Source organism: Athene cunicularia (assembly GCF_003259725.1).
Source record: "Athene cunicularia isolate RWA chromosome 6 unlocalized genomic scaffold, athCun1 chr6_part2, whole genome shotgun sequence".
Classification (NCBI taxonomy): Eukaryota; Metazoa; Chordata; class Aves; order Strigiformes; family Strigidae; genus Athene; species Athene cunicularia.
Genome location: NW_020799106.1, coordinates 1,226,608 through 1,253,693, shown reverse-complemented (window position 1 = coordinate 1,253,693; position 27,086 = coordinate 1,226,608). Strand labels below are relative to the sequence as shown.

The 27,086-nt window shown below is 43.3% G+C and overlaps 2 protein-coding genes and 1 non-coding gene across 4 annotated transcripts; 1 reads left to right on the top strand and 2 right to left on the bottom strand.

Annotated features, from left to right (window-relative positions):
• Nucleotides 1-408: 408 nt before the first annotated feature.
• Nucleotides 409-7,219, top strand: NCOA4 (nuclear receptor coactivator 4). 2 transcript variants are annotated; one of them, XM_026851956.1, is made up of 10 exons: nt 409-1,855; nt 2,074-2,227; nt 2,668-2,808; nt 2,925-3,013; nt 3,524-3,632; nt 4,251-4,322; nt 4,703-4,849; nt 5,054-6,064; nt 6,434-6,523; nt 7,087-7,219. In XM_026851956.1, exons 2-10 carry the CDS (start codon nt 2,087-2,089, stop codon nt 7,090-7,092), a joined length of 1,806 nt encoding a protein of 601 aa, XP_026707757.1. In that variant the 5' UTR covers nt 409-1,855; nt 2,074-2,086; the 3' UTR covers nt 7,093-7,219. The 2 variants fall into 2 exon arrangements, with proteins under 2 accessions (XP_026707757.1, XP_026707758.1); XM_026851957.1 differs by having other exon boundaries at nt 410-1,855; nt 4,706-4,849.
• Nucleotides 7,220-11,017: 3,798 nt separating this feature from the next.
• On the bottom strand, nt 11,018-26,183 carry LOC113481811 (mitochondrial import inner membrane translocase subunit Tim23). The gene is made up of 6 exons (XM_026851748.1): nt 26,163-26,183; nt 26,025-26,118; nt 25,721-25,805; nt 23,364-23,422; nt 20,616-20,726; nt 11,018-12,359 (listed from the first exon to the last, which is right to left on the bottom strand). The coding sequence occupies exons 1-6, from the start codon at nt 26,181-26,183 to the stop codon at nt 12,244-12,246; spliced, it is 486 nt and encodes a 161-aa protein (XP_026707549.1). The 3' UTR covers nt 11,018-12,243.
• Nucleotides 24,002-24,204, bottom strand: LOC113481964. The gene has a single exon (XR_003398752.1). It is a non-coding gene; the product is annotated as a small nucleolar RNA SNORA74 (small nucleolar RNA).
• Nucleotides 26,184-27,086: the final 903 nt, after the last annotated feature.

Sequence of the window (27,086 nt, the reverse complement as noted above, 5' to 3'; positions counted from 1 at the left end):
GAGGAGGAGGAGGAGGAGGAGGGCCGGACCCGTGGGCTCCTCCGGGCCGTTTGTTTCAGCGGGCAGTTTTGGCGGAGCGCACCAACAGCCCTCCTGCGGGAGCGGCCTGCCCGGAGGGAGCGGCGTGCATCCTCCGCGCCTGGGGGAGAGACTCGCAGTCCCGTGGCAGAAACGGCAAAGCCCCGAGCCCGGGGGTTCTCCGAGCTCGCTGGAGGAGCTCGTGGAAGCTCTTTACTTGTGATCGTGCCACTGTGAAGTTGCCAATGCAAAGTGCGAAGCAGCATCGCTTCAGGCACCGAGCCCAGTTCCCTGGGGCGGGGTTCGGACTCGGCATTTGCAGACACACAGCGCCCAAGGACACGGTCACAAAAATCTTGTAACTACCTTTATCAGCCTTGGGAGCAGACGCGGCAATTCTATTTAACCTTTCAGACTTTGACTCGGTTGTTACGTAAGAGTATGGTGAAGTAAATAATAAAGAACAGCATGACATTTGTTTACTTTTGCACGTATGACAGCTTTTAATCCGACATCCTTGTTTTCTCGGCTGGGTATATCTCTGCCTTCGCATTACTGCTTTTAGGTTGCAGCTGAGTCAGGGCTGCCACCTACATTTTCCTGTAGCCTGTACACGAGAGAGTTGACAGCCAGAGAAAATCTGAGGAGCTTACTGCTCATTGACCAGCCCTGGCAAGGTGAGCGTCATGAACCGTACAGAACTGAACCTGCCAGTGAGTCGGAGTGAGCAAATACCGGGACAAAACCGCATTCATAGCACGGAATGGAGAGTGGGGTATCTTGGACTTGTGTACCCTGATTTGCTGTAGGACTGACGTAAGCTTAAAAAACCAAATTCAAGGTCACTTCTGTTATGCTCTGCACTTTGTAGAGGATGGGGAGTTACGGCGAGGATGGGATTGAGTTGGGTGCAGGGGCTTGGGGTGGCTTCTGTGCCCGCTCTGCGTTCCACGGCCGGGGACCACGGCGCCAGGGGAGATGCAGCCTCACAGGTTTTTCTGTCAGCTCCCACTTGGCAACCCCTCCTGGCCCTCTGCTCTCTGGAGCACAAACCTACCTGTGTCTGCTGGGCCTTGGCTGTAGAAGGATTTTTGGGTTGCAGTTTATAAGGTCACGGGGCTTGGAAATTGCAGACTAAATAGCTGCTCGGTAACATGGGTTCTGTGGCCGTCTTGTCCTGTTCAAAATACTCTTTTCATTTCCCTCCAGAGGAGTGGTAAAATCTATGAAATACTTAGATTGGCATATGTGTACTTTAATTAATTCTACTGGGAACTTCCATAGCTGTCATTGCCGAAGACTTTTTTTAAATAGAATGTTTACTATGAATCTTCAGTGAGTGCTTCAGGAACCTCATGAAACTTAACAGGAGAATTGAAACTCCTTGGTAACAAAATACCCACTGTTTAGGAAAAAATGCTTACATTGATGCTTCCCATTTTTACTAAAACCCCAGATTTAGCTTTTTTCCCTCACTTGCAATTTTGTATCTGAGCCCCTTTTATTTGAGGATACGCTGAAGCCCAGTAAGTTACCGTGGCTGTGACCATGGCAAAAATAACGGGCAGCTGCTCTCAGCTTCAGCCTCTGCAGCTCAGGAAAAGGGATCTGTGTGTCAACGCTTGTTTTGTCAGTTGATCAAACTGTATTAGAATTGTCTTATTTCTGGGAGCCGGTTCATTTGCCTGCAGCAGAAAAAAAAAATAAAAGGTGACTGCTGAACCATCTCCTGCCCCTTGCTGGGCCGTTCTCACCCGGCTGGGGCAGAGCTGTTGAACCTGCTTGGCTCAGCCTCAGCTGCTGGAGTTTGCTGGCCAGACCCGAAAGGCAGAGGAAGGTGCGTGGCGGGGAGGATTGCCCAAGCTCCTGTGGTTGGAGCTGTTGTCAAATAGCTGTTGGTTTTCCTGTGATTGGGCAAATTCCGTGGGCTGAGGCATTTGAGAGACCATTGCTGCTCCTGGAGAAAGCTTCATCCGAGAAAGCTTTCGAAAACTTCCTCTTCAGTTAAAGGCGAATAGAAACTAGTAAGAATTTTTTTTTTCCTTTGTATTTTAGGAACACTTCAAGAATGAGTCCACCACAAGATAGAAGTAGAAATTCCTGCAGCAGTGAGCCTCTGGCAAAGTGCCTTCAAGCGAAGAAGGACTTGGAAACAGCTATATCCGGAATTGTCAAAGCTGAACAACAGATTAAAGAGAACTGGCGGGAGGTAATTTTAAATTATTTTTTAAAAATGTTTTAATAACTAGCATGGCTTTAATGACAGTTTTTATTATTCCAGAGTACTTTCTGTTATGGTGATGGTCTGACATTTTCCTAGAGACTTGCAAGCATCTTGCTGTGTAGTTTGCTGATGCTCTTGATAGAGGTGTTCCTGTGAGCGTAGGCACAGCGACTGTCCTACAGCTCTTGGCTGAAACATCAGAATAGAGGTATCGGGAATGACACTGTTCTTGGTACTTCTTTAAAAGTAGCCCTGGAACTTTTACTAACTCGAGTGGTGTTGGGTGACTGTGGTTAGCGCTCGAGAAATAAATTGCTCCCAAAAGACCACCTACCTGTGACACGCGGTATTTTGGAACCTGCACAGCACCTGCTTGTCCCTGCGGTGTGAGAGGTGCTCTAGCAGTGGTACCCGTTGCCTTGCAGGTGAAAGCCAAGATCCACAGCCACATCAGCCGGCAGCTGGAATGCCTGCGCAGCCGCGAGGTCTGGCTCTTTGAGCAGGTGGATCTCATCCAGCAGCTCAAGGAGGAGGCCTTGCAGCAGCAGGCACAGCAGCTCTACTGGGTAAGATTTGGTTGTAAATCCTTGCATTGGCATTTTTAAGTAAACTTTGTCCTTCTTGTCCTTAAATTCTCATCTTAGAAGCCAAAAGGCTCACATGTGTTTTGTCTCCTGTGCAGTACTTGGGACAATTCAATTGCCTTATTCATCAGCTGGAACGCTCCTACAGTCACGAACTAGCAAACCAGATTTCAGTTTGCCTGGAGAGGTAAATATATTTTATGATGCAGGTTAACACAATTGGTATTTATTTTGATTTTTCAATCTGATTTTTGATTTTAGTAGAACTAACAATAGATCTGACTCACTGTCTCTATGTCTTTGATGGTTCCTAGAAATGAGATCTTTAAAGCAGCCTGAGATTCGATCCCTCTCATTTTTTTTTAGCTTAGATGGAAAAAAACAGGACTGTGACAAGCAGGGCGGGTACTCATTTGTGCAGATTATTTCAAATATTAGTTGTTGATGGCAAATGAATTAAGGAGAAACTTGTGTTTTGCTGGCTACTCATTCTGTTCTCGGTTTGTGGATAGGCATCTCTTGATTTTTTTATGCAAGTATTAAAAGTCTTTTTGTTACCTAATTAGTGCCAAGTCAGCTTGGAAGCCTTTTTATGAAATAATGGACTGATTCCCAGAACATGACAGATAAAGAAGACTGTCTGCCCCCTTTTTTTTTTTTTTTTTTCCTTTCTATAACTGTTGTCTTACTCTTTCAGACTGGACAGTCTAACTCTTAAACCAGAGGAGTCTTCCATCCTGAATTTTGAGGCTGACACATCTTACCTTCGCCAGGCTATCACCTCTTTTGGTTCAATTAAAACAATGGTAAGCACCGAGACTTTCCTGGGTTGGAATAGTTGAGAAATTATTTTTTTTTTTGAAGGCAGTAGTGTGATATATTCCAAGAAATCTTTCTAATTTTAGTTGTACATATTTCTACAGCTTGAAATGGATCTTTTGTACGAGTCGTAGGTTTAGCTGCAAAGGATATACACAGGGGTTTATTAACTATTTCGTGTAGTTCTGATTTTGACCGAACTTAGATCTAGTTATATACATGTAATTTTGTTTTATCTTGTCAGAGACTGAGGGAATGATGATTGTATTCTTATTCTATTCCAGCAACTGAAAATTAATGTTATGATTTTCTTTAGGTCTTAATAGTTATATCACATAGATGGCTTTCTGTGACACAGATGTTTTGGGATTCTTATGTAAGCAGAGTATTTCCTGTTATTATTGGAGATAATTCCCTTAGAGGCAGTGGACTGAAGGTAGTATTTTTGTAGTAAATCTTTCTCCGTTCTTGTTTTAGATTTGAGAAAATTGTTAGCCACGAAGAACTGACCAGTTGGAACTGCACTTCTGCTTTATTGTAGAATTCATCTTGGAAACTGGACAAAATTGAGATTTAAATTAAGTTTAACTTTTCTTTCCTTACAGCAAACCTCAGAGAGAGAGAGTACTTCTCCCTGGTTCCCAGGGCAGAACTGCGCTCTGATGAACTGTGAGCAGGTAAGAGGAAGACTTGTATCTGTGAATGTTCAGTCGTGTTAAAGGACAGGCGGAACTGGAGCACAGTGTGTTGGCTTGCTTGAGTAATGCCTTCTGTTTGTTCATGAAGACGTTTGAGTGGCTGGGTTACACGTATCAGAACTGGGTGTTGTAGAAGCTGTTGCTCCCCTTTCTCGTTATTTGCTGTCTGAGGAATCTGGGATCACAAACCAGTCTGTCAGTGCAGTGGCCTCAAGTCATACTGGCAACTGCAGATTTACTTTTTTCTTAATTAGAAGGGACTGGTTTTCCTTTTGGTTCAGAGGCCTGTTGAATGCCTGTTTTGATGTTATTACCTCAGCAATTTAGACTTTCTCATAAGCAAGAACATTCTTCCTCAGCAGAAAACATTGTGTGGGACAGTGAGTGCCTCGCTCGCTGACTGGTTACTTGGAAGCAGGCCTGGGGGTGTTTGCCAGGCTCCGTATATTCCCAGCACCAATCTGGAAGAATGGATTATGCAAAACCACGTGTCAGAGCCCAGCCAGGTAAGTGTTAGACACTAACTGAGTCTTTAATAAAGGGGCAAACGCTGTGTGAGTGCAGGCAGAGGGGGCTGGGAATGAAACCTCCCGTAACTCTCCTGCTCTGCCTCGTGTTCAGCCAGTACCTTTGCAGTTCCTATTGGAATGCTCCAAGCTGTACCGTTGTCTTTTAGTGTTAACGGATGCATTTCGATGTGTCTTTACTAGGATTTAAATTCTTCCAAAGTCTGTTACTTCGAGCAAGCCTGGGGAAATCTGAAAGATTTGGAAAACTGGCTCCTGCAGAATCAGCAGCGTGACGTTGGTGAGAAGACAGAGTCCCCTGGCCGCAAGGACTCCACCTCTAGTTCCAACTCGTCCTTTTCCACTATCGGAAAGGTGGAGGAATTGGAATCCCTTGGACAAGAAGAGATGGACCTTTCTGACTGGCTGCTCACTCCTGACACAGAAAATGGAAGTACTGCTTCAGATGAAAAATGGAAGTATGAATTTAAACCTTTCAGGGAAGAATTTAATTTCAATGATTGGCTCCTCAAAGCTGAAACATGTACCAGTTGTCGTGGTAGCCAGATCAAAAGTGTGGAAATCGAGAACCTGGGAAATCTGAAGTGCCTGAATGAGCATCTTGATGGAAAGAAGTCACCCGTTACCTCTGCTGTAAACGCCTGGCTTCTCCAGCATCCCCAGGCCCCCTTTAAAGTGGAAGATGTCTGCAAAGCTAACGAGCTGTGTGCCAGCTTTTCAGAATGCGTGTGTGATGAAAACTGTGGAAGAGAGGCTTTGTGTAAATGGCTTCTGAAGAAAGAAGGGAAGGATAAAAATGGAGTTGCAGTCAGCCAGAAAGATGTACCAAACCCTGAGCAGGAGAAGACCAAGTCTGCAGCTAATACCTGGCTTAACCCTGCGCAGCAGCTCACAGGGGAACCCCTTAGTGCAGAGAAAGCAGATTACTCAGCAGAGATCGCAGAACCCTTCAAAGTGTTGCTGGAAAGGCCTCTGACGAGCTGGCTGGCCACGTCTGAGCACAAAGCAGAAAGCCCAGAAGAAAAAGCGAGTAGGGAAAAAGCAGATAATAGTTTCAAGAGTCCCTTCCTAGACCTCCTGGCTCCATTCCACCTCCCCTTGAATGTAAACAGTTGGGTGTTGACTTCAAACAACCTAGAAAATGTGAACCCATCTCCCCCGGAAGATAAATGGCTTCTACGCAAGAAAGCACAAGTGAGCATGTTCATAAGCTTGTGTCACTGCTGTGTCTTGAGCCGATGTGCTGGGTTTAGTCTGGCCAAATTTAATGCCTGCCTTCTCCTAAATTTGTAGCTCTGGATAATACTGACTGACGGTTTCAAGGTTTCTTAGCTCTTGTAATGTTTTCAGTGATTATTACTTAGTTAAGTAGATGAGGCCAGTGTTTAACACACAACAAGTTAATTTTGAAGCACAGCTAGGCTTACTAAATGAAGAAAGTATTAATCTTGAAGACTCAGAAGGCAGGTTTTTTTTTTTTTTGTGAACACTTGACAGAATTTGAAGATGCACCGGAATGTATTTGTGTTTGGAGCTCAGTTACTCATGTGGCTTCTCTTTCAGGACTTTGGCCTTCCTACCGTTTGTGACCTCTTTGCCTGTATGAAACTCAGTGGAGATAAGGAGAAATGGCTGTATCGGACTCCTTTGCAGGTAGGATGCACAGAATGTGTTGGAAGAGCTGAGCCTAAACGTGGCTCGGGGGTGCAGAACACAGACGATGGCACCTAACCGGTGTCTTCAGAGTTCTCAGTACGTAGTGTTTCTCCCCATACACCTTTTAACAGCTTGGACCATTCTGTTTTTTCATTATTCCTCCTCTTTTGATCACAAGCCAGGGAGAGAATAATGTTTTTGAGTAAATCACTCTTCAGCTGATTGACACTTGCTGAAGTGTTGGTACCTTCTAATGTAACTGGTATGTGCAATTAATGTCTAAATTTTGTGGCAGCTTCTTTCTTATCTCAGTGGTGTATTCACAGCTGACGTCATGTTTCTCCTCTCTGCCAAGATAACTCTTTATCACTGTTTTTGAAATTAATCAAAAAAGTCCTTAGCACGTGTACTAAAAAACCTTAAAAGGCAAGATACTCAGTTCTGGGAAGTGTTTTAGTATGTTTTCCACACCCCCTCCTCCCCCGGGTGTCTTACACATGTTTTTTTCCAGAAGTGTTGCTGTTTCTTGACGAGAATAACCCCATTTTAAACTTGTTTAGATGTGAAGAACTGGAAGCATTGACATCATCCCCTTCCTGCTGATCGATCGCACATCACGCTGAGTGACTGCAGCCAGCTGGATGCTTGTGTTTGTGTTTGCCCGTCTGCTTTTTTTTCTAGAATTATTACAAAGATTACTCATAGAACAGAGTTATGGTGCAGAAGATGCCTTTTTGTTATGATTAATTCTGAAGTGTAAGCCCACTGAGCATAAGCAATCTGATACTCTAGGGGTGTTAGTAAATTCCTGTCTGTTATGGGACTACGTGAATCTTCTCTAATGGGTTGTCACTTGAAGTATGTTGAAGCCAGTGCAAGTGTAAAGCCCCATCTCTGGTGCTGTGAAACGTCCCCCTTTGGCGGGGGCTGCAGAGGCGTTCCCGTCCCTTCCAGCTGCTACTGCTCTGGTGTGAGCTGGGTACCGGCTTGCTGGGATGGCAAGATAACTTGGGCTGACTCTGGAAGCAATTTCTTTTACTGAGCAGTTGTTAACTTTAAGTTTCATTTGCACCCTGTATCGGTGCCTCTCCCGGCTGAGGTGGTGGTGTCCAGATTTTGAAGACGTGAATTTATGGGACCTGACACGTGATGGGAGACTTGGCAATTTAGTTCTCAATGAAAACTTTTCTTGCCATCTTTGAGCCATTCAGAGAACAGAGTAGGGTGTTCATTTTTCATGCATCAGTAGACCAGAGCCTACCATGTCCCCAGCTTTTAAAAACTATTTGCATTTTACTGAAAAAGCTGTAAGGTGACCTTTATGTCTCTGCTGCTTTTAGAAAATTCATAATGAACCTTTCTTGACTAAACCACTGGAAAGTTGGCATCTTAGCCACATAATATTTAAAGGTAATATTGGGGGAATTTGATGCCTTCTCATCAGATTGAAATTGGGAAACACTAACTTGGCAAACTGGGTGGCTCCCACTGACCCATTTTAGAGATATTAAATCTGTGATTTCCATGTTCCGCCCATGAAAGTGGGGTCAGGTACTTCTGATCCCGAGAGCTGTGGACGTCACATGAGTGACACCTCCTTGGCTATTGAGCATTTTGAGCCTGTAGGAAGGAGCACGGAGGTGGCAGATGGAAATGTGGATCACGTCTTGCAACGTGCGTGAAAAACTGTGAAGTTACGTAGTGTCTGGTGCAACTTCTACTCACTTAACAAATTGCTTCTGGTGACTATAAAAAAAGCTTCCCCTTCTCCCCCTCCCTGCAGCCTGCCTGGGAGTAAAAGTGAGTTCAGTTCTTCACCACCCTGTAGAAAATAAATTGTTAGTGAGATCCAACCTTGGTATCATTCTGCAGGTGAACACGTTCCTGTCTGACAGATCCTGTGCATTTGTTTAAAAATGAGTTTTCAGTCTGGGAGGGGGGCGCTGCACCTCTGAAACCAGCCCTGAGCGGGCTGCGTGTCAGTGGGCCACTCCAGGCTCTCGTACTTTCAGAGTCGGGGTTTCCTGCTGGACGCAGGAGGGTGGTTTTGAAGCTCACTTTCCCCGTTGCAGCTGCCCCTGTTGCTGCGGGGGACAGGGGCTGTGCCTTGCTCCAGTGCCAGCCCCATCTGATGAGCAGCTGAAGTTCCTGCAGGTGATTGACGTGCAGCCCACCTCTAAAAACCCCTTGTAGCTGTCATTGTGTGCTTTGTCACTTCCTTACGAACCTTTAAAACTTGGGGGTATGTAATCCTTTACTTACTCAACTGACTTGTTATCACTAATTGATATTTATGTAAAACATCGATTAGTCTTTTCCATTAAAAAATAATTGCAGCCAGCGGGCATGGTGTCTCCTTTGCAGGGTGGGTAACGGGACCCGCTGCGGCGCGTTACCGGGCTGTGGAACAGCTCTGTGACTGCGAGTCAGTTCCTCTCAGACTCTGCTACTCTCCTGGCTTCTGAATATTCCCTTCCCTGCGTGTTTTGTTTCTTTTCTGTATCGTTAAACTCTCCTGAGCCAGCGTGCAGCTGGGCCTGGCCCGGCTCCCTCAGCGTTCCGCAGTTTCTCTCAGGGGAGCAGAGGGTCTGTGTTGGGAGCTGCCCTGTGCACAACTCCTGACCTAAAGGTTTAACTTCCAAAGACAGGGTAAAAAATACCTCAGGCCTTTTAAAAGGAAGGAAGACAGAGCAGCAGGAGCAGAGAGTGCTCTTCCTGGCTTCTCCAGGTAACAGTTGGGGATCTTCTGTGCAATCAGAAGTTTCCTGGGTTGTACCGAGGAATGGGGTCCTTCCAAAACGCTGAATTCTCTCCCTCCCTGTGGAGCTGGAGCAGTTACCTCCCACTCCTCCTTCAGCTGAGTTTCTGTTCCGTATCGGTGAGAGCGTGGGGCTCTACGGCTCCTTCCAGGGGTGGGAGCGGGCCCCAAGGGCTGCTGTGGGCAGGCAGGGAAGGGCCCAGCTCCGGAGATGTGTCAGGGCCGGCAGCAGGGCCCTGCCCTGCCCGCGGCTGCTCCCCGCGCTCCCGGGGCTCCTCTGCTGCCGTGCCAGGAGCCCCCAGGGTGGGGGCAGAGGGCGGGCAGGGGCCGAGAGGCCCCCCGGAGCACACTGATGGTGCCGTGGGAGTACCAGGAGGGGCTGCAGCCCCCTTGGGTGTCCCTGCGGCACCCAGCACCCACCAGCACAGGCCAATACTCACAGACCATACAAAGCTCCTAAAACACACCCATTCCCTGGCTAGAACTTATTAAGCACAGGGGTAACCTGTTAAAGCACAAAAAAGGACTTCTCCCCCACCTTCTTCAGTCCCAGGTTAGGTCAGAGGAAACCAGCTCTGAACACGGGATTGTTTTTTCTGCCCTTGCAGCCATTTCCCTCCTGTTTTCAAAAGCAGCTTCTGCTGCGCTGAGGAAGCTGGAGGCTCCTACCACATGTCAGTGATTTTTCAATAAGTAACCCCTGCTGTAAGGGAAGTCACCTGCCAACAGGGAATGGAGAAATTGCCCTTCTCTGTGCCAAAGACTACACAAGAGCAGTTTTACAAGATTCAAAAAGCTTTAATTATACCTCAGGCTCCCTCCTTGCTGCCACAGCGTGGAAAGGTGTCACAGACCCATCACCCAAACCAGATGCCACATGCAAGAGGACAAAACACCTCTCCGAGATGGCCGAGGCCTCTTGTGCTCACATTTGTGTAATGCTGCGTGGGAGGGCGACAACTTGCCAAAGCCTGCTTTGCAACTTTCTTCTTTTTATTCCTACTGAACTTGGATACACTTCTGGTCACAGCTTTAAGTAGCAACTTCATATTGATTGTTCACCATTAAATTGCAAACACAGCAAGTCCTGGCACAGGACATCAGAAAGATGTTCTCTGTACTCCACAGTCACCTCCCTCGCTCTTGTATTTCATAGCTCAAGCTGGAGATCGCTCCTATATGAAGCTATGAATCACACAAACAGGTTATGAACCAAAGCTTTAACAGCCCCAGAAACAGCCCTCGCACAAAAATGCCCTCGGCTCTGCCCCCGAGGCAAGCAATTCCAGGCAATCTGAGGTTATTGCAGACCAGATAACATGCTAAACTGTCCCAAGAGTCAGCCTAGCCTTGAGGTTGTGGCGCTTTGAACTTACAAAAGCTTGTGCCTACAGTATCTCCAGTAAGCTTCACAGCTTTCCCACGTTAATTAGGGGCAGAGACCTCCTGGGTAAGTCTCTAGCAAAGCTGAGACACAGCATTTACAGCGCAGGTGAGAAAAGACCCTGCTCTTTCCTTCATGCTCCATCTGGTTAAGTGCTGGCATAAAGCATCTACTCTGAGCTGGTACCCAGCAAAGCTGATGGAGTTCAGCCATGAAGGCTCCTTAGCTCCTGCCCTATAAAAAGCCAGGCTCAGAGGTACCCTCCTCTTAAAGATACTTCCCTTTGAACAAAGCTGAATTTCTTCTCAGAGGAAGGTAAGAGCTATGCCCTTTACTGTTTTTTTCTGTCTCTGTTTTCTTGAGTGCAACATAGTTATGAGCTGTCTCAGTGGGAAGAATTCAAGTAAAGCAAACTCTTGTTTTGTATTGTTATCTACTCTGAAGTTTCTTGTTTATCCCTTGCCCTGCCTTTGCACTGTCTCAAACCTGCGTAATTGTTCACAGACTATTTAAAAACTAAAGGAATGAGCTGTTATGCAATTACTGAACTAATTCCCAACTTCCTGTTTTATTTATCTGCAAACAATGCTTGGTACTTGGTTTAACACTGGAGACAGTGTAGGTTCATCCCATCTCTTCATTCTGCCAATAATTTAAAAATGTTACTTGGGGAAGAAAGCTTGTCACTGATTAAAACCCTTGTAATAAGTAATGAGAGGATTATTGATATTGTTTGGTTTCTAACTGTTGGCCAAAAAAAGTTCTGAGATCCTGGAGCACCCAAGTGTTTTGATAATCCAGTGGCAGCTGTTCTGCAACAGCAATTGTACCTCCTCCAGAAACAACCAGTTCCTTATTTATTAGAGCAAATAAGGGAGTGGAGCTGAGCCCTGGTACTCACCATCACCTCCCATCAGGAGACAATCAGCCTGCTGGTTCACTTCCCCCCACCCACTAACTCCCACAGGATTCTGTCACACGGGTCCTTCAAAACAAAACTGTGTAAGTCCCTGGATGCAGCACATTTTTGTCTTAGCAGCAGTAGGAACAGCAAAGCACAGAAAGACTGTCAGTACCACCCTCTTTATTGATGACCATGTCCCTCTGCACAGCTCACCCCCTTCTGTCAGGACAACCCACCCTGCCCTGGGCCCTTGCTCCTCCGGGCAGGGGCTGCACGCTGGCAGCCTGCACCGAGGAGCTCTGCGGTCACAGACTTTATTACCTGGTAACCTGGTAGCCTGCGGGTGCAGCTGTGGAACACCAGCAGCCTCGTAGCTCTGGCCCAGGGCTACCTGCTGAGCGTGTCAGGGAGGTGCTATCTCGGTGGCCACTTTATTCACTTGCAGGTCCGACAAATATTGCTGCCTCTCCAGCAACTGGCTGGTGGGAAGGAAAGGGCCAGTCCAGCTACATGGTGTCAAGAGGTTCCTCCCAGCGTAGCTTCTTCGGTTTCACACTAATTGTAAATAAAATAGGGAGGGGCGCCGGGCAGATCTCGCAGCTGCTCTGCTCCGTGATGGTCAAGTGTGTCCTGCGTCCCCGGGGGGCTGCCCTGCTCAGGGGCTGCCCTGCTCACAGGGACTGCCGGGCCAGGGAGCCCTTTAGGTGCTCCCAGTTGTTATAGAGAGCGTAGAGGCCAGTCAGCGTCAGCCCTGCGACACCACCTCGTGCTATCCCACGCACACCACCTGCAGAAAACAGATTAAAACCCATTAAAGTTGTGTCTGAAGATACGGTCAGCTCCAGCAACTTCCAATCAGCTGTTCAAATCCAGAGGAATCTCAATGAAATGCAGTTTTTCTTTTTTGAGTAACTTTTCAGAAAGGGTACCTGTGCTAATTCTACCTACTCAAACCTCCCAGCAGGCTCAAGAAAGGTCATTCCTGATCCTGACACTAATTCTGCTGGTACAACTCCCCCTCAAACCATCAGCACTGCTGCCCGAGTGAGCCACTACAGAATATTCAAAGCAAAGATGGGTTTTCCTACTTTATCCTCTGCACCTGTCCTCAGGGCAGGTGTTTACAGAAAGAGATAATCTCTTCCTGCTTCAAGTTCTCCATTTAGGATGTCGGCTGTGGTAACTGGGTTTGGGAGGAAGGAGAAAGGGCAGGAGGGAAACAGGTGGACACAACAGCAGCTGATGTGGACACGACCTTGAGCACCAGATTCATGAGGGCCATCAGGCAGATGGCACACTGCCTTTGTGCCTTGGGAACTGTAAAGCCCTTTGAAAAAAAAAAAAAAAAAAAAAAAAGATGAAAGAGATCAACTATAAAGAATTTACCAGGACATACATAGAACAACTTTCTGTATTCTTACTATCTTCAAAATTATCTTCTTGCAATGGCAAAAACTGAGTCACATAGGTGATTAAAAATATAGGTATTTTTTAAACTGCCCACTCAAGACTTGAAGCTTCTGCAAGCTGTGAAGGTAACAACACAGGGCAGGTCTGGCTGACAGCAGCAGGCAGCACACCTGGCTGGAGCTCGGAGTCAGATGGCATCACAAGGCCCTCCCACCCCTGAGGGTTGCGACGGACAGGGGCAGAAGTAGAGACTTCTGTTGCTTTTACTAAACAGCAGCTGCTTCTGTTCCTCAGCAGTACCAAGCGCCTTAGTGAAGCTCCCAGAATGTGCTACAAATGCCCAGGAACACCGCGAGGGTGACCCTCAACACTCGGAAGACTCACGGAGTTTGGTTCTGCAATGTTTATCAATCCCAGCAAGTCAGATCATGTGTACAGTGTATAGAACAAGGCCAGTTTCTGCCTACAGCCAGATAAACCCTGCCTGCTTTATTGGCAGAACTTGACTCTGGAATTCAGGTTCCTCAAACTTGAAAAGAAACGCATCTCACTAATCAGTGATTTTTTTTTTTTTTTCCTCCATCGCACGTCATAAAGTTGTCTCGCACAATTGCATTTAGGCTTTACTGGGGCAAAAGCTGCTGGCGTCAGTTAGACTGAGACTGCCTTGCCCAGGCTGTAAGATCAAATGGGTTTCATTTTAGCTGTTGAACCCACTCCCATTGCCCAGGCACGTAGTGAAAACAAGAAACTGCAGAAGTGATAGCAGAAGTTGGACTTGGTACTAGAGGTCATGTCTAGCTGTAGTTTCTAGAAATGTCATTTTCAGAGCAGCTGTGAGGATTCAAGGGTTCTCTGGGATATGAGCCCGAGTTCGCTGTTGAGAACCCAACAGCTCTAAGGAAAGCCATACTGATGATGCACCTATGTGCCAAAATCAGGATTTAGGAATGTGAATGTAGACTTCTGTTTTTGATAATTCACCCTGAGTTTTATGGCACAAAAAGCTTTTCACATGAAGGGGTTGCAGCTGGGTACACACAGAAGTAACCCTGTGCGAGCAGCTTCTGGCAAAAAGCCACCGGTGAAATTTAAAGGACACTTTCTGTGAAACAAATATTTGAGAAAATCTCTAAAAATACTAACCCCTCGTGACTTTTGGGAAAAGTGAACGAAACATTAGAGAGCTTGATTTTCTACTTTTTATATTAGGGAGCAATTGCTCACAGAAGAAATCTCCACAGAGGGCTCCTAACTGTTCTGGGGTACAGGGAAACGCAGGGAATGCAGAGCAGCCTGGGAGTGCAACGCAGTACAGAGCCACGATCACTCCTGGAGACTCTTCCCTCAGCCCCCAGGCTCAGTTCCTCTCCTTGTTCCTTAAAATACTATTCTGATGGAAGAAAGGTAGGTTAAAGGCTGACCAAGCCTGGTTCCAGATTCTGGGGAGTTAGGGTTGGACAAGAGCAGTATCTTCTCTAATGTGGCTACCTGAGCTGCTTTCTAGCATCCATGCAGCCCTGGACACAGGGATGGTGGCAGCTGAGTCCACTTACAAAGTGCCAACCACCGGGCCTAAAGCAATCTGTTGGTCTTGCAGACAACTTAGGGACTTTGCTGGAGAAGCTGTTTCAGTGCAAGTCTGTTTCATAAACAGGAGCTAAACTTTTGCAGTTGCTACAGCTGCATGACTGAGTTAGAAATAAGTCCAAGAAGAAAACATGTAAGAAATGTTTCTTACCAGGATCTCTATAGCTCTGCTACAAAATTTTACCATTGTTTTGTAGCAGTCGCACCTAGTTGCTGAACTATCCACAGTAATTACAAAAAAAGGAGAGAAAAAACCTTTCCTTTCCCTAACTGGTTAGATTTGCATTTGAGTAAATACCTCCAGGTCTGTGGCAGACATCAAACAGTAATGCACTGCAGAACGCAGCCTGGTTGCTGGGCAGGGAATGTTAAAACCCTCTGAGAAGATTACCTTGTTTAAAAACCCCATAAAATTCTCCATTCCCATCCCAGCTGTGTTTGCATGATAGAACACGTTCCCACCCCTCCTCTGCCATCACTCTCTGTGAGGCTCTGATACCAAGCCTGCCTTGACAAACCCTGCTAGAAACACGGTCGTAAGCCTCTAATCTTGCATGGCCGAGTAAGATAACTGAGTCCAAGCTGACAGACATTTCTGAAAACTGGTATTTTGAGATCGGGCAACTTGCACAATAGTTGAGAAGCTGCTGTGGGTTTCCAAAGATGTACCTGATGCTCTCTAAACGAGAATTTATATGGCCTAACGTGAGATTTTCCATTTGGGACCTCACTGACTCTGTTTTCAGAATGTTATCCCACTATCCTGGGATGTTTAAAGCAAGAACCATCCAACAGCAACCATCAGAAATACCTTAACTGAAAACCCAAACCCACATATTTATGCCAAAAGAAGTGTAATAGTTAAGTTGTAAAAGAAGCATCATAGTTAAGTTGTAAATAGTTTTGTGTCTTCTAATCTCTCTCTCAGATACTCAGAATGAAAACAATTCCTCTTCCTTTGGGGCTTCCAGGAACAAAAATATTTTAAAATGGTTTAGAGGGCTTGACTTTTCAAATGTACAAGGCAACCTCAGTTTTTCTCAAAATTCAAGCCCAGTGGTAGCTAACCAGGCCGCTGAACCACCAGGCACACTGTTTGTTTGAACATCTGTGGGTGGTCCTATGTCAACAAAAAATTCAAAAGGCTTCCTCCTGCTGCTCCACGGGGGTCATTTTATGAAATCTTTTAAGTGTGGGCACAGTCTGTGGGTACAGAATTACTGAGAAAACTGATAAACTTCTTTTTGGAAACAAGGTACATTCCAGAAAAGCATGTTCCACTTTCATAACTGCTGCAGCTAAACCAGTATTGTAGTTAAAATACAGAAACAACAAAGCTTCAAACAGGGAAAATTTCCTGTAGTTACTGTGGTGTGAAGGGTAAATTTGAAAAACAGTAAGAATTTACAATTTAATTTAAAAGTTTATAAGTATCAGAGCTGTTTAGTCAAACATGACTAAAATTCCCTGTTTTCTCACGAAGTGAAAGCAGCAGCACCCGACTGATGGGAGACAACTTCAGCTGTTGTAAATGGCAGCAAGAACCCTGCAAACCCCTGCTGCACTGAGAACCTGGTTCACTGCTCCTGCTTAGCAGAGCTGGGCAGAAGGCAGCACCACTGCTGTCAGGGGCCATGCCTATTCTCCCATAGTAGCCCTCAAGTAACAAAGAAAGCCTCAACAAGCTACTACCTGTAGTGCCTGCCTGTAGTTTGCCCTTACCTCTTTCTTATTTCAGCCCTGAAATGAAATCTTTTCACTAAACTCCACAGGATTAATAGTCCTATAGACTTGTTACACTAAATGCAGGTTTTAACAGAGGTTCTTATTTTCTAAAAAGCCCGACAGCTCTGAACTTCAAAGTTCAGAAGCAAATCCTTTACTTGCTTTTCTTCAAATAATGCAGAAAATTAAGATATCTCAGGGCCATATTTACATCAGTCTGCAAAAAGCTCCTCTTTCCTCCTCCTCATCAAACAGAAACAAGGAAAAAAACCCCAAACCCTGCCTGGCCCAAAGGAAAACATAAATTGAGCCCAAAGCAAGAGGCTTTTATATCTCAAGTACCTAGCTAACACACCTGCCCTGAGCTACCCACTGAATGTCACAAACCCAATCTTTAGCTCTGGACAGACTTTACTGCTGGCAATAAAACATTCAGCCCTTTTTAATTAATAATGTATTGACATTTCAGAGTTGTGTTCTGAGGTCGTAAAATGACAGCTATTCAGCTATTGCTAGAGTGCAATTCCTTTCTTTTCAGACACAGGCTGTTTTACCCCAAATTATGTAACATCTACTCCGCAAAAGGCATGAGATGCTCTATCTAGTACTGAGTTCCTCCTGTACAGAAGTACAATGAAATAATTTAGTTTATCCAAAGCATTGCTTTATTTTTCTTCCTGTTTTCCCTAACCTCAAGATGGGAGAAAAAAAAAATCGCCTAAGAAAAAGAAGATCTACACCCTGTATAACCCTCAGATAAGGGGTAAAGGTTATTTACCTTCTTGCTTACTGAAGTCTCTGTCAGGAATTTCAATGAGAAATTAATGGCTGTCACACTGGCTCAGACCGAAGTCCCACCTAGCTCGGTATCTTTTTCCTGAGTGATCAACCCCGCGTGCTTAAGGAGCGTAAGATCCTCAGCTAGCTGCACCTTTGTGACATGGCTGGAACCATGGTGGGAGGGAGTAACAGTGACACAGTGCACAGTGACAATCATCATTCTGATTTTTTGCTACTTTCGGAGACTAAGACAATTATGAGAAAACAAAGATGTTTTGATTTAGAAAAGGGGTGAAAAATTCATGCAAGAGGTCTAGACAGTTTTAAGGTATGTTAGTATTTGTGCTTTGTAACATTTATCAGAAAAAACCTGGCTTAACAGATCTTAGTTTCTGCCTTTGCTTGAAATTGAATAATATCTTATTAAATGGAAAAGCCATCCTTGTGGACTTAGGCTCCTTTTTAGCAAAACTCAAACAGGATTTACCAAGCTGCAACAACATTTCTATTACGTATGGTTTTCCTTCACCCGTTGTTCAACTCCTATCCAGAACATTCAGCTCGGGTTGTGAGCTCAAAATGCAGCTTCCATCAAGTTGCAAGTCTAGTTAATCCCATCCTCACATTGCTACATTTGGGCTAAAACCTAGTAAGTAATCTTGGTATTTCATTTCAAATAAATGCAAAAGCTAGCGATCACTTTAGTCAAAGGGATCAACTCTTACGCTGTTTCAAAGCTCCTCAGATGGGTTTTACTCTCAAACTCAATCCAAGCTCTGTTAACCTAAGCCATGTGGGATGCTGAGATGGATTCCAGTGAACACTCGATTTATAATGGAAAATTAACAGAATCTGACTCACTCCAAGGACCATCAGGAGCCTTGGGGGCTTAAGTGCTTTAGTTGCTCGCATTGTGGGACTTCCAGTGACTTCATGCCACTTCCAGTGAACACAGAGGGGCTGGACTTCCAGAGTCCTCACCTGAAGACTTTTTAATGTTCTCTTACCTTCTCGCACACAAGCTGTGTGTTAAGTGGCCTTGCACAAAACTGCTCACAGTCTAGTGGCTTTAGAACTTGTTCATTTTGCAAAGCCTTTTTGATGGACTGCTGGCGTTTTGGTAATCATTAACGTTTCTGCAAGGACAAACTGTGAAAACGGGGACCAGTTTGGGGCAACGAATCTCAGTCTTCAAAAAGTTTTCCCGCTATTTTTTTCCTGTCCACTCATCCCCCTCAGCAAAGGCTTAATAATTAGTCTCAGAAATTCAAGCTAGGCTTTGTGGTGCACACAAGTATTTTTCAGTGCAGCAGGGCTGCTGATGTGATTTTTCTCCATCAGTACATTTAAACATCGCCCGGAAAGTCACAATAAAAAAGCCTGCTGTACTCCATACAGTTTCTTCTGAAATATGTTCCTGATCTCTTTACAAAATGGGAATGATGGAAGTGCGGAAACTGAGTAATTGAACAGCACTGCCTCCCAACTCTGTATCCATCCTCTGTGTATTACAGAACAGCCTTGATCTGAAACGGCGCGTTTGTGGGAGCTCTCAGCCAACACTAAAATACGGGGTTTGTAACAGAAATGTCCCTGATGGCTTTCAAATGTTCCTTTTTTAATGCCAACACAGCGTGGTATTCTGTGTAACACAGGAAATGATTACCATCTTGATACATGTCACAGATGTGAACTGAACATTTGCATATGGTTTAAATATTCAAGATTTTTTTAGGTAAATATATATTGATGCTGGGTAAAGGCCTAACTCAGAGGGAAGCTTTACCCTGCAGAATTAGGAAGGGCATTCTGGTACAAGGTGACAGAAGAGGAAGCATGGGAGAAGCAGCAAGAGGAACTGAGCATGAAAGAAAAAAAAAGGAAAATAAGACTGGAAGGAAATTCTTCAAAAAGATGCAAGTATCATCTTTTTAACTCCCAGAACTAATCCTTGACCTTTAAGGTCTACTGTGAGTCTCAAGTTTCCTGCATATGGTGAAAAATATATTTCTTTTGAGTTTCTGTGCACTAGGGTTCATATGCACGACATATGTGAAATATAATACTGTAATGAACACAGACTTACTGACGACATTCACCCGTATCAGTGCTGCTATCAGGTCAGTAGATCTTATGTTACAAAACAGAAGTCTCACTGTGCTCTGGTAAGAAAAAAATTTGTAGTGTCAGATGACTGTGCGTGTGACTGGAGTAGTTATCCACGGTTGCCCTGTGCCAAAAAAGGATTACACATAATGCCAGCTCTGTACTTCTGAAAGGTAAGGGGGAAGCTTCTGCTGGAGTGTAAGATGGCAGTTCTCCTTCTTAGCAACTTCCTACAGAAAATGTTAGATTTCTACACTGTTACCCTATCCAGCTGCTGTCAGTAATCTCTCATATCACTCATGAAATCCCAAATAAGTAACTGATTACAAGAGAGCTATGTGCTCTTGCAAGGTTAAGTGCACTAGCTAGTATTTATGAAGGCTGCTCAAGGCAATTATTCTAGGCCAACAGGAAAGTATAACTTCTCAAACTATTTTGCCCCATATATAAAGCTGGCATTCAGGAACACTTCTAAGACACTGAGGCTCAGTTAAATATATAAAAGTACATAGGTTAATTCTAGGAGTATGTCCTGAGTAAAATACAGGTGAATCACAGTCAAACCTTTATCAAGGTACTTAAGACTTTTTATCCTGTGGTAACATCAGTCTGTGGTACCCAGCAGTCCTCTAAAATAAAAAAAATAAATAATAAAAAAAAAATCCCTCCAAATGTTGAGCTTGGAATATGTGTTAACAGGCGTTTTGCTGATGAAGCTCAGACCCTCTCTTCTGCAAACAAATGGGTATGCATCAGCAAACTAACCTTAAATCCATGCTGTTCTCAAATAACATTGTTGGTTTTGACCACTATGCAAAGACTAGAGTCCTACCACAAGACAAGTTTCACAAACAGCTAAGTAATAACTTCATAAATCTACCAGTTTCTCTCCATGTGTAGCTTTTTGTAGCTCCAGGTACTGTGACAGGAATCACTTGTAATAAGTTTCATCTTGATGCAGTGAAGCTGTGTTCTGTGTATTCTTCCCCTGTCCCCCTTCACTTTGGAAGGTCCTTCCCTGCATCCACTCAGGGACTTTAGAAACTAGTGGTTTTATTCCTGCTATACCTGAAAAACATGGCTAAAAATGAGCTGGGTGTGTATTTTCTACAATCTCACTATAAATCTGAGTAAACATCGCAGTGTTCATTCAGTGTGTATATATAACAGACATAACTTGGCTCTCATGATTATTGTTAGTCCCAGTCAAGTTGGAAAGAATCCAGGTTAATTCAGCTGGATTTTTTTTTTAAGTGCAAGTTTTCCTTATGTAGTCTCAGCTGTGTGAAAAACAATGTGTGGGTTGGGGGATATTGAACTAGCAGGTCTTAGGTCGTAGTGTGCCAATTTTCAGAGCAGGACAGTATTTAGTGAGAGTAATGACAATCCTAATAACTACAAGAAAAGGAAAATTAGAAACATTTTGCTCTACCAGTGCTTTTGTATAGCATTCCTGTCAAGGTTCCAGCAGCTATGGTGTTCAGGTCATCTTCTGCACCTCGTGTTTTTTCAATGATGACTCCGAATGCACTGTAAAGTAGAGCTGGGAAAGAAAAAGGTATGAAAAAAATTCAAGTTAAAACTCCCATTCTCTGAGACACAAGACTTGGAATCCAAGGCTCAGTGTAACTATTTAGACGATGCTCCTGAAGCACAGATTTTCTGTTTATTTAAAGGTGAAGAATCATCTGCAAAATCCCATCTTTGGTGTTTTTTTCCAGACCTATTTCTGTTTTACAGATAATTTTTCTTTCTCTAGCTGTAGTTTGGTTAAAAAGCAGCACTCTTCATAACATCTAGTATTGCCTCAAGACATGATAACTACATCATATGGAGCACTGACTTAAGTTTAAGACCATTTTGCTAGTTCAAATGTGTTTGAAAAATTTTTGAGGGCTTAGCTTTGCACTGGCAACCTTTATACTGCCTTCTGTGATGGCATGAAACTAAAGTCAACACTTTCTAGGTAGCAGAGAAAATTGTTGCCCACGTGTGACTGATGTAAAATGCAAGTTAAATGCAGCATTGAGATCGTGTCATCAAGGGCTGAAGTACAATGAGCTACATTTCCCTTATAAATGACTGTCAGATTGCCTGGGATTTGACATCGACTCCTGCTTCACCTCTGCCTGCATGTGAAAATTTTGTCCCCAGAGGAACTTTTGCTTTGGGAGAACGTGGAGGACTGTCCTGGAAAAGATTAGCAAGAGAAACGCACAGGCTGTTATCAAGGATGCATATATAATCTATGCATTCTGATGAAGGGAGAAGGCACCCGCACCCTCACCCCTCATGATATAATCACATTTCATGCCGACAAAGAACAGTAGAGTATGTCCTCCTTTTAAAGTGATAAAGTCACCATGCCACTTTAATTCATCCCTTGTCCTCCAAGAATTTGAAATCTTTACTTCTGCTGAAAAGCATGCAAATCCTTCTTAAGCAACCACATTAATGCTGATGAGTTAACAGCAGCATCTTCCTCCATTCAGCACAGGGAATGGTGTTTTACCTTGTCTTAGTAGCGTGTAGTATTAGCAATGTGAGGGGAAGGAAAAGCTGAATTCCACAACAATTTTTAAAATAGTTTAACACAGATGTTGCTACCTCTGTTCAGGAACAGAATGACAAAAATCGTCGGTAGTGACAAAAGGAATGTCTGAGGTACAGAAATGCTGCACAAGTGAAAGAAGATACAAAAATACTTCAGCTCCTTGAAAGTAATTTCTCTGGTAGCTAGGACAAGGCAGAGCTGTATCAAATCCAAAAATATCAAGTTCTGCCTCACTCTGTGACTTGGGAGGTTGTATTTTATAAGAAAAATAACAACGTTACTGGAATGCACAAACATTTTCCTGAGTAATCTTTCTTCAAACACAGCTGAAAAAACTTGTTAATGTGTCACTTAGCCTGGAACCTTGAACTGCAGTGTGCCTGCATCTCAGTTTGCAGGCATGTTTTGATTAGATTTGGAATAGAAAATGAAAAGGGAAAAAAAAACCCAAAACCACCACCAATCTCAGCAGGCAATATGCACCTCTTCTGAAAAGTGCCATTCCCACTGTAGTTCAGAATCCCGTCCCTAACCGTGACCTCTGCATTATGCCTCGAAAGCTGATGTCTGAGCTACACAACAGGCTAATCTACTCTTTAGAAATAAGACTGAAAGAAAATGGAACAAATGCAACAGCCTATGGTTTGATGCATTTTTCAAAATTCAAATATACGCGAAGTGGTTTATAACATGATGCGATCTCTCTTTTAAATACTGCTAATTTCTCTTCTATTACCACTTTGTTGGGCAATGAGTTCTATGATTAATCTTCCAAGTCATTTCATCGGTTCTGGATTTCTCCTTTCACAGTAATTGAGCACCTTCAGGTCTCTTAAGATTGTGGGAGGGGAGGAACCAAAGTGCTTTTATTCTCTAGGGCATTAGTTATTTCACTGACTTTTATTAAATCATCTGAAGTTGTTTTTCCAAGGCAACTGATGTGATTTTATTTCCTGGGCCCCCTCCCCACCCAAACCTCAGTCCACATAAGTTTTTCTTACACATCTCACATTTGCGAGAAGTTTTTCTCACAAATCATCAATTATCAGGCTTTTGATAATTTTCTTTTTTTTTCTAACCCATATTAGTGATGAGCAATGTTTAGATTTAAAGTGGGTGGTATCATATGTGATTTTGCTAGCTAAGCTACCGCCATAAAAGGGTAAATCTTTGTAGTCACTATCACATTTCTTCTACAGATAAGCATTTTGTTGACTCTAACTGGAAAAAGACATCTGGCAGTTGCTCACATGACCACTGAGACTCTTCTTAGGTTATTAAAGTTATTTCAGAAGTATTCAATTAGAATTTTTGCCTTAAGTTGTGAATTAACTGGCATTTATTAGCAAGTAAGCATTATCTATAATTTTCAGTTATTCCTGTTATTCCATAGCTAGAGTTCTTGTTTGTAATATACTAAAAATTTGGGGGTTTAATTACAGGCTTTTGGCTACTTATGCTTCAAATCCTTTTTTAGCCTTTAATTTCCTTTTCAGTGTCTACTGAAATGCCTTCATGTCCCAAAGAAAAAAAAACCTGCAGTTTTTCCAAAATTCAGAGAAAATTCTCCCATCAAACAGTTACATCTTTAAATTGTTTTCCCTACAAAATACCAAGTTCACTTACCCAGAGATCCCAGAGTGTTAGCCCATAGCGCTCCTTGCCTTGTCACCATATTTAGAATTCTATAAGGGAGTTAAAAAGGTATAAAAAGTGTTTATGACCGTAGGTGTAACGTGTTCAGGCTGTACATTTGATTAATAAAACTGCAATAGGGAATCAAAACGCCTTCAACACAGTGAGGAAAAGCACACAGATTGCCAATACATCATCTCCTCTGTTACACATGCTACGAATAGTAACACAGGCAATATTGAAGGCAAAATTAGTCAAGTCTTAAGAAAATCTTTTCCTCTTTTCAAGTCAAACTTGCCACTTAGCAAGAATCCAATCTCTTCCCTTCAAATGACTTTCTAACCCTAGGTGCTAAGTGCTCCTTAGGTGGTGACTACACAACAGCTACTGAGAATGACTGATACACCTGTGCTGACTTAACTGGGCAAAAGGCCCCCAAGAAACCCAGAGTGCTCTTCTAGAGGGTGCAGGGAACACAGGGGCCCTGTGGCAGGAGTGTGGTGATGCCCAAACAAATGGTCTGGGTATTAAAACCAAGTCGGAACTAAGGCAAGTCCGGACGAAAAGAGGAAATCTTTTGCACTTCATTTGTCAAACTTTCGTACTCAACAGAAGGTAAAATATTTCTGAATGTATGCTTCCAGACTAGCACTAAAGAGGCACAGCAGATCTTCAGCGCGCTCTCAGGGAAGCACAAGACCATTCCTTTTTGGCATCAGCTGCCTCCAGAACGGTGACAACAGCAGCCAGAAGAAATGACTGAGCTTTATCTCCCAGCAGGGTAACACTATCACAGGCGCAGTACTGCTCTGGACAGTTGACTACTACTGGAATTTAGTTTAGCATTTAAAGCGTCACACATTATGTTCCTTCTGATTTGAGTTCATTTTCCACTATTTTTCCCTTTTTTTAATTTTCATGAGGAGGAAGTGCAGGCCGTCACTGAATATGGTCAGGTAATGAACTGAACAATAATGGAAAAACTTCATTTTGAAACAAGAGAAAAAATCCAAGAGGCTAGGGTACTGACAATCTCCCCTAATTACACCCTACCCCCAATTTTGTTAATATTACATCGATTCTGAATGGATGAGAAAATTCATAATTTTAATAACTGTGACATACTGAGATCTGATGACAGGGGATTAACAGCAAAATTCAAATTACTAATAAAATGTGTGTGTACATTAAGGATAAATTTGAAGGAAATCTATCTAGGCAAGTGTCTTCCCTGTATCTGATTAGGAAAACATGGAACTTAATAAACTGTTTCAAGGGAGTGACCTTCAACAGGGCTTTCCCCTGAAGGGTGAGGACTAAGGGCAGCGTGTGCACTGCCTGCCACCTGCTGGGCTCGACCCATCAAAGTCTGCACTTCAAAATATGGCTTTGTCTGACTCAGCTCATTCTGAATACATAAATACAATTCTGTGCATCTAGAACATTATGGAAGAGTCATAATTATAGTGGGGGATATTTTGGTTCTAACTCTAGAGATGGTAAAAAAAAAGGAGATGAAGAGTACAGAAACAGAATTTAAAAAGGAGCAGAGCCAGTACAAACTGTAATAGGAAATATTAAATTCCTACTGTAAAATTCCCTTTTTCCAAAGTTATCAGGGGAGTGAAAATGGATTCCTCCAGTTATTCCACTCTTCTAGTTTACCATGTCTCCTTCACAAGCACTTCAGTTTAGACATAACTGTAAGAAAACTTCAAATAATTCTAGAAGGAGAAGCATACTGCCAGAGAAAAATGTGTTCCTATCTTTACTGCATTCTTTCAAACAATCAGGTAAGGTGAAAACCTGGGAATGCCACGGGTGTTCACAGTCGCTGTAACCAGAACAACTTCCACCATGCAACACTTGCTCAGCAGCACACACCAATGTCATCCCCAGTGCAAATCCAGGCAGGCCCCATTTCTGCATTTTAATCTCTTTCAGGTTTTGAAAAGTTTGGGAAAGAGAGAACTCACTCTCAGGTAAGTGACTGCAAAAAAATAGCTCAAAGCAAACTGTGCTGCTCCTGGGAATATTTCAACATATAAAAACCACAGTTTTGACTGCAAAGTAGATTTCTAGTAAACATCAAAGTAGTAATTTAATCTCAAATATTTAAGGTTAAGTCAGAGGACATACCAATTGTCACTATATGAAAAGCAAAAAGCTTGAACTGAACATCATTCTAGCTCAAAATATTTCATAACTTGATGAAGACAAACACTGACTCTCCTTTGTCCTCACTAAAGACACATTTATTTTTGCAGTATATTCGGATCTAACCTTGGATAAAATGGAAGAAACAACTCTTGTTACTAAGGTGTACTTTTCTGAGATGAAACACTTACTGTACATTTCTAGGTTTTGACCACGCCATATTCTGTGTCTCCTTCAAGCCAAGTCGCAAACCATTCAGAGCACCAAATGCTGCCCCTAGTTAGCACAATATCAGTTATTACTTTTTAAAAGAAAGAATAACAAAAAGAATAATACTAGAAGCAAATACTGGGAATGGACTTCAGCGTATAGATTGAAGTCAAGTAGCTGTTTATGTAAGAGACTGCAGAACAAGACATTTACAGTCTCGACAATTACTGCAGTACGTAGGTATCACCTGGAGAGCCGGGAAAAGTGCAAAACACAACCACCCACCTGTCATACAACATCCTCCAATGGTAAAAAAAGCCAGCTCAAATCTGCCTCTAGTTTTGTTGGCTCCTGTGGGCAAGATAAACTCATCTGTATCCTGCAGAAAAACAAAACAAACATATGTGTATTTTCCAAGTGTACCTGCTTTAAAATGTAGGCCATGTTAATTTTTTTTCCTTTAATCTATACAGTGAAAAGACAGACACGATCAGTGTTTCTGGAAAACTGTTGTCTATACTAGCTCAGAGATGGAATATACTCCGTGTATACTTTAAGAAGAATGAAAAAATTTTGACTTTAGAAAGATAAAACTGTCTGTGAACTTATTTTTTCCAGGTAGCCAAGGAATTTATGTTGTGTGGTTTGTTGGTGTTTTTTTTTTTTTAAATGACTATTTGCTTAATTATTTATTACATCTTGCAGCAGGCAATACAACACTTCCTGTCCTCTAAAAATCTTCCTGTTTTCTGATTATGCAGCACCATCTCCTCACTAAGCAATCTGTACTGATGCAGTAATGCATTAAGGTTTCCCATTACCCTGACGCTAAAGAAAAACTGCCTTTGTACCAGAAGAAGTATTTCCTTGCGGTGAAATCAGTGACCTATTTTGAAGACACAAAAAAAAAGCCAGGGACACTTTCAAAACTAGTGATGGTCAGGCATGAAATACGTGAGGTTGGTATTTTTCTTGTGCATCTTTCTCCTATACTGACAGGCTTGTGTTCTCATAGAACAGATCGGTCTAAAAAGTAACAGAAATGGGCTGGTAACCAGTATATGTGCAGGGGTAAGGTGGGTGCCAAAGCACTTTTCCAATATGAGACACTGACAAGATGCACCAGGTGCTGATACGGTGCTAAACCAGTAAGATGTCTCTTTATGCTTCTGTGCTTTCCAGTCACAGTATTAGTCACCCTCTATTTAACTGATACACGACACAACTACTGCAGGCTCACAGAACTGCATTCTAAGGGGTTTCCTTAGTCCATACTTGGCACTAAATGTGAATGGCAATACATAAAAACCACAACTTCTAAAATCGTGAATACTTTTTTCAATAAAC

Coding starts and splice junctions, on each gene's coding strand:
- NCOA4 (XM_026851956.1), top strand. CDS start 2,087: ATGAGTCCACCACAAGATAGAAGTAGAAATTCCTGCAGCAGTGAGCCT. Junction 3,633..4,250: donor TTGGTTCAATTAAAACAATG/GTAAGCACCGAG, acceptor CTTTCCTTACAG/CAAACCTCAGAGAGAGAGAG. Junction 4,850..5,053: donor ACGTGTCAGAGCCCAGCCAG/GTAAGTGTTAGA, acceptor TGTCTTTACTAG/GATTTAAATTCTTCCAAAGT.
- LOC113481811 (XM_026851748.1), bottom strand. CDS start 26,183: ATGGCCTACATTTTAAAGCAG. Junction 20,727..23,363: donor TAACACTCTGGGATCTCTGG/GTAAGTGAACTT, acceptor TTTCTTTCCCAG/CTCTACTTTACAGTGCATTC. Junction 12,360..20,615: donor AATGCTATACAAAAGCACTG/GTAGAGCAAAAT, acceptor TGTTTTCTGCAG/GTGGTGTGCGTGGGATAGCA.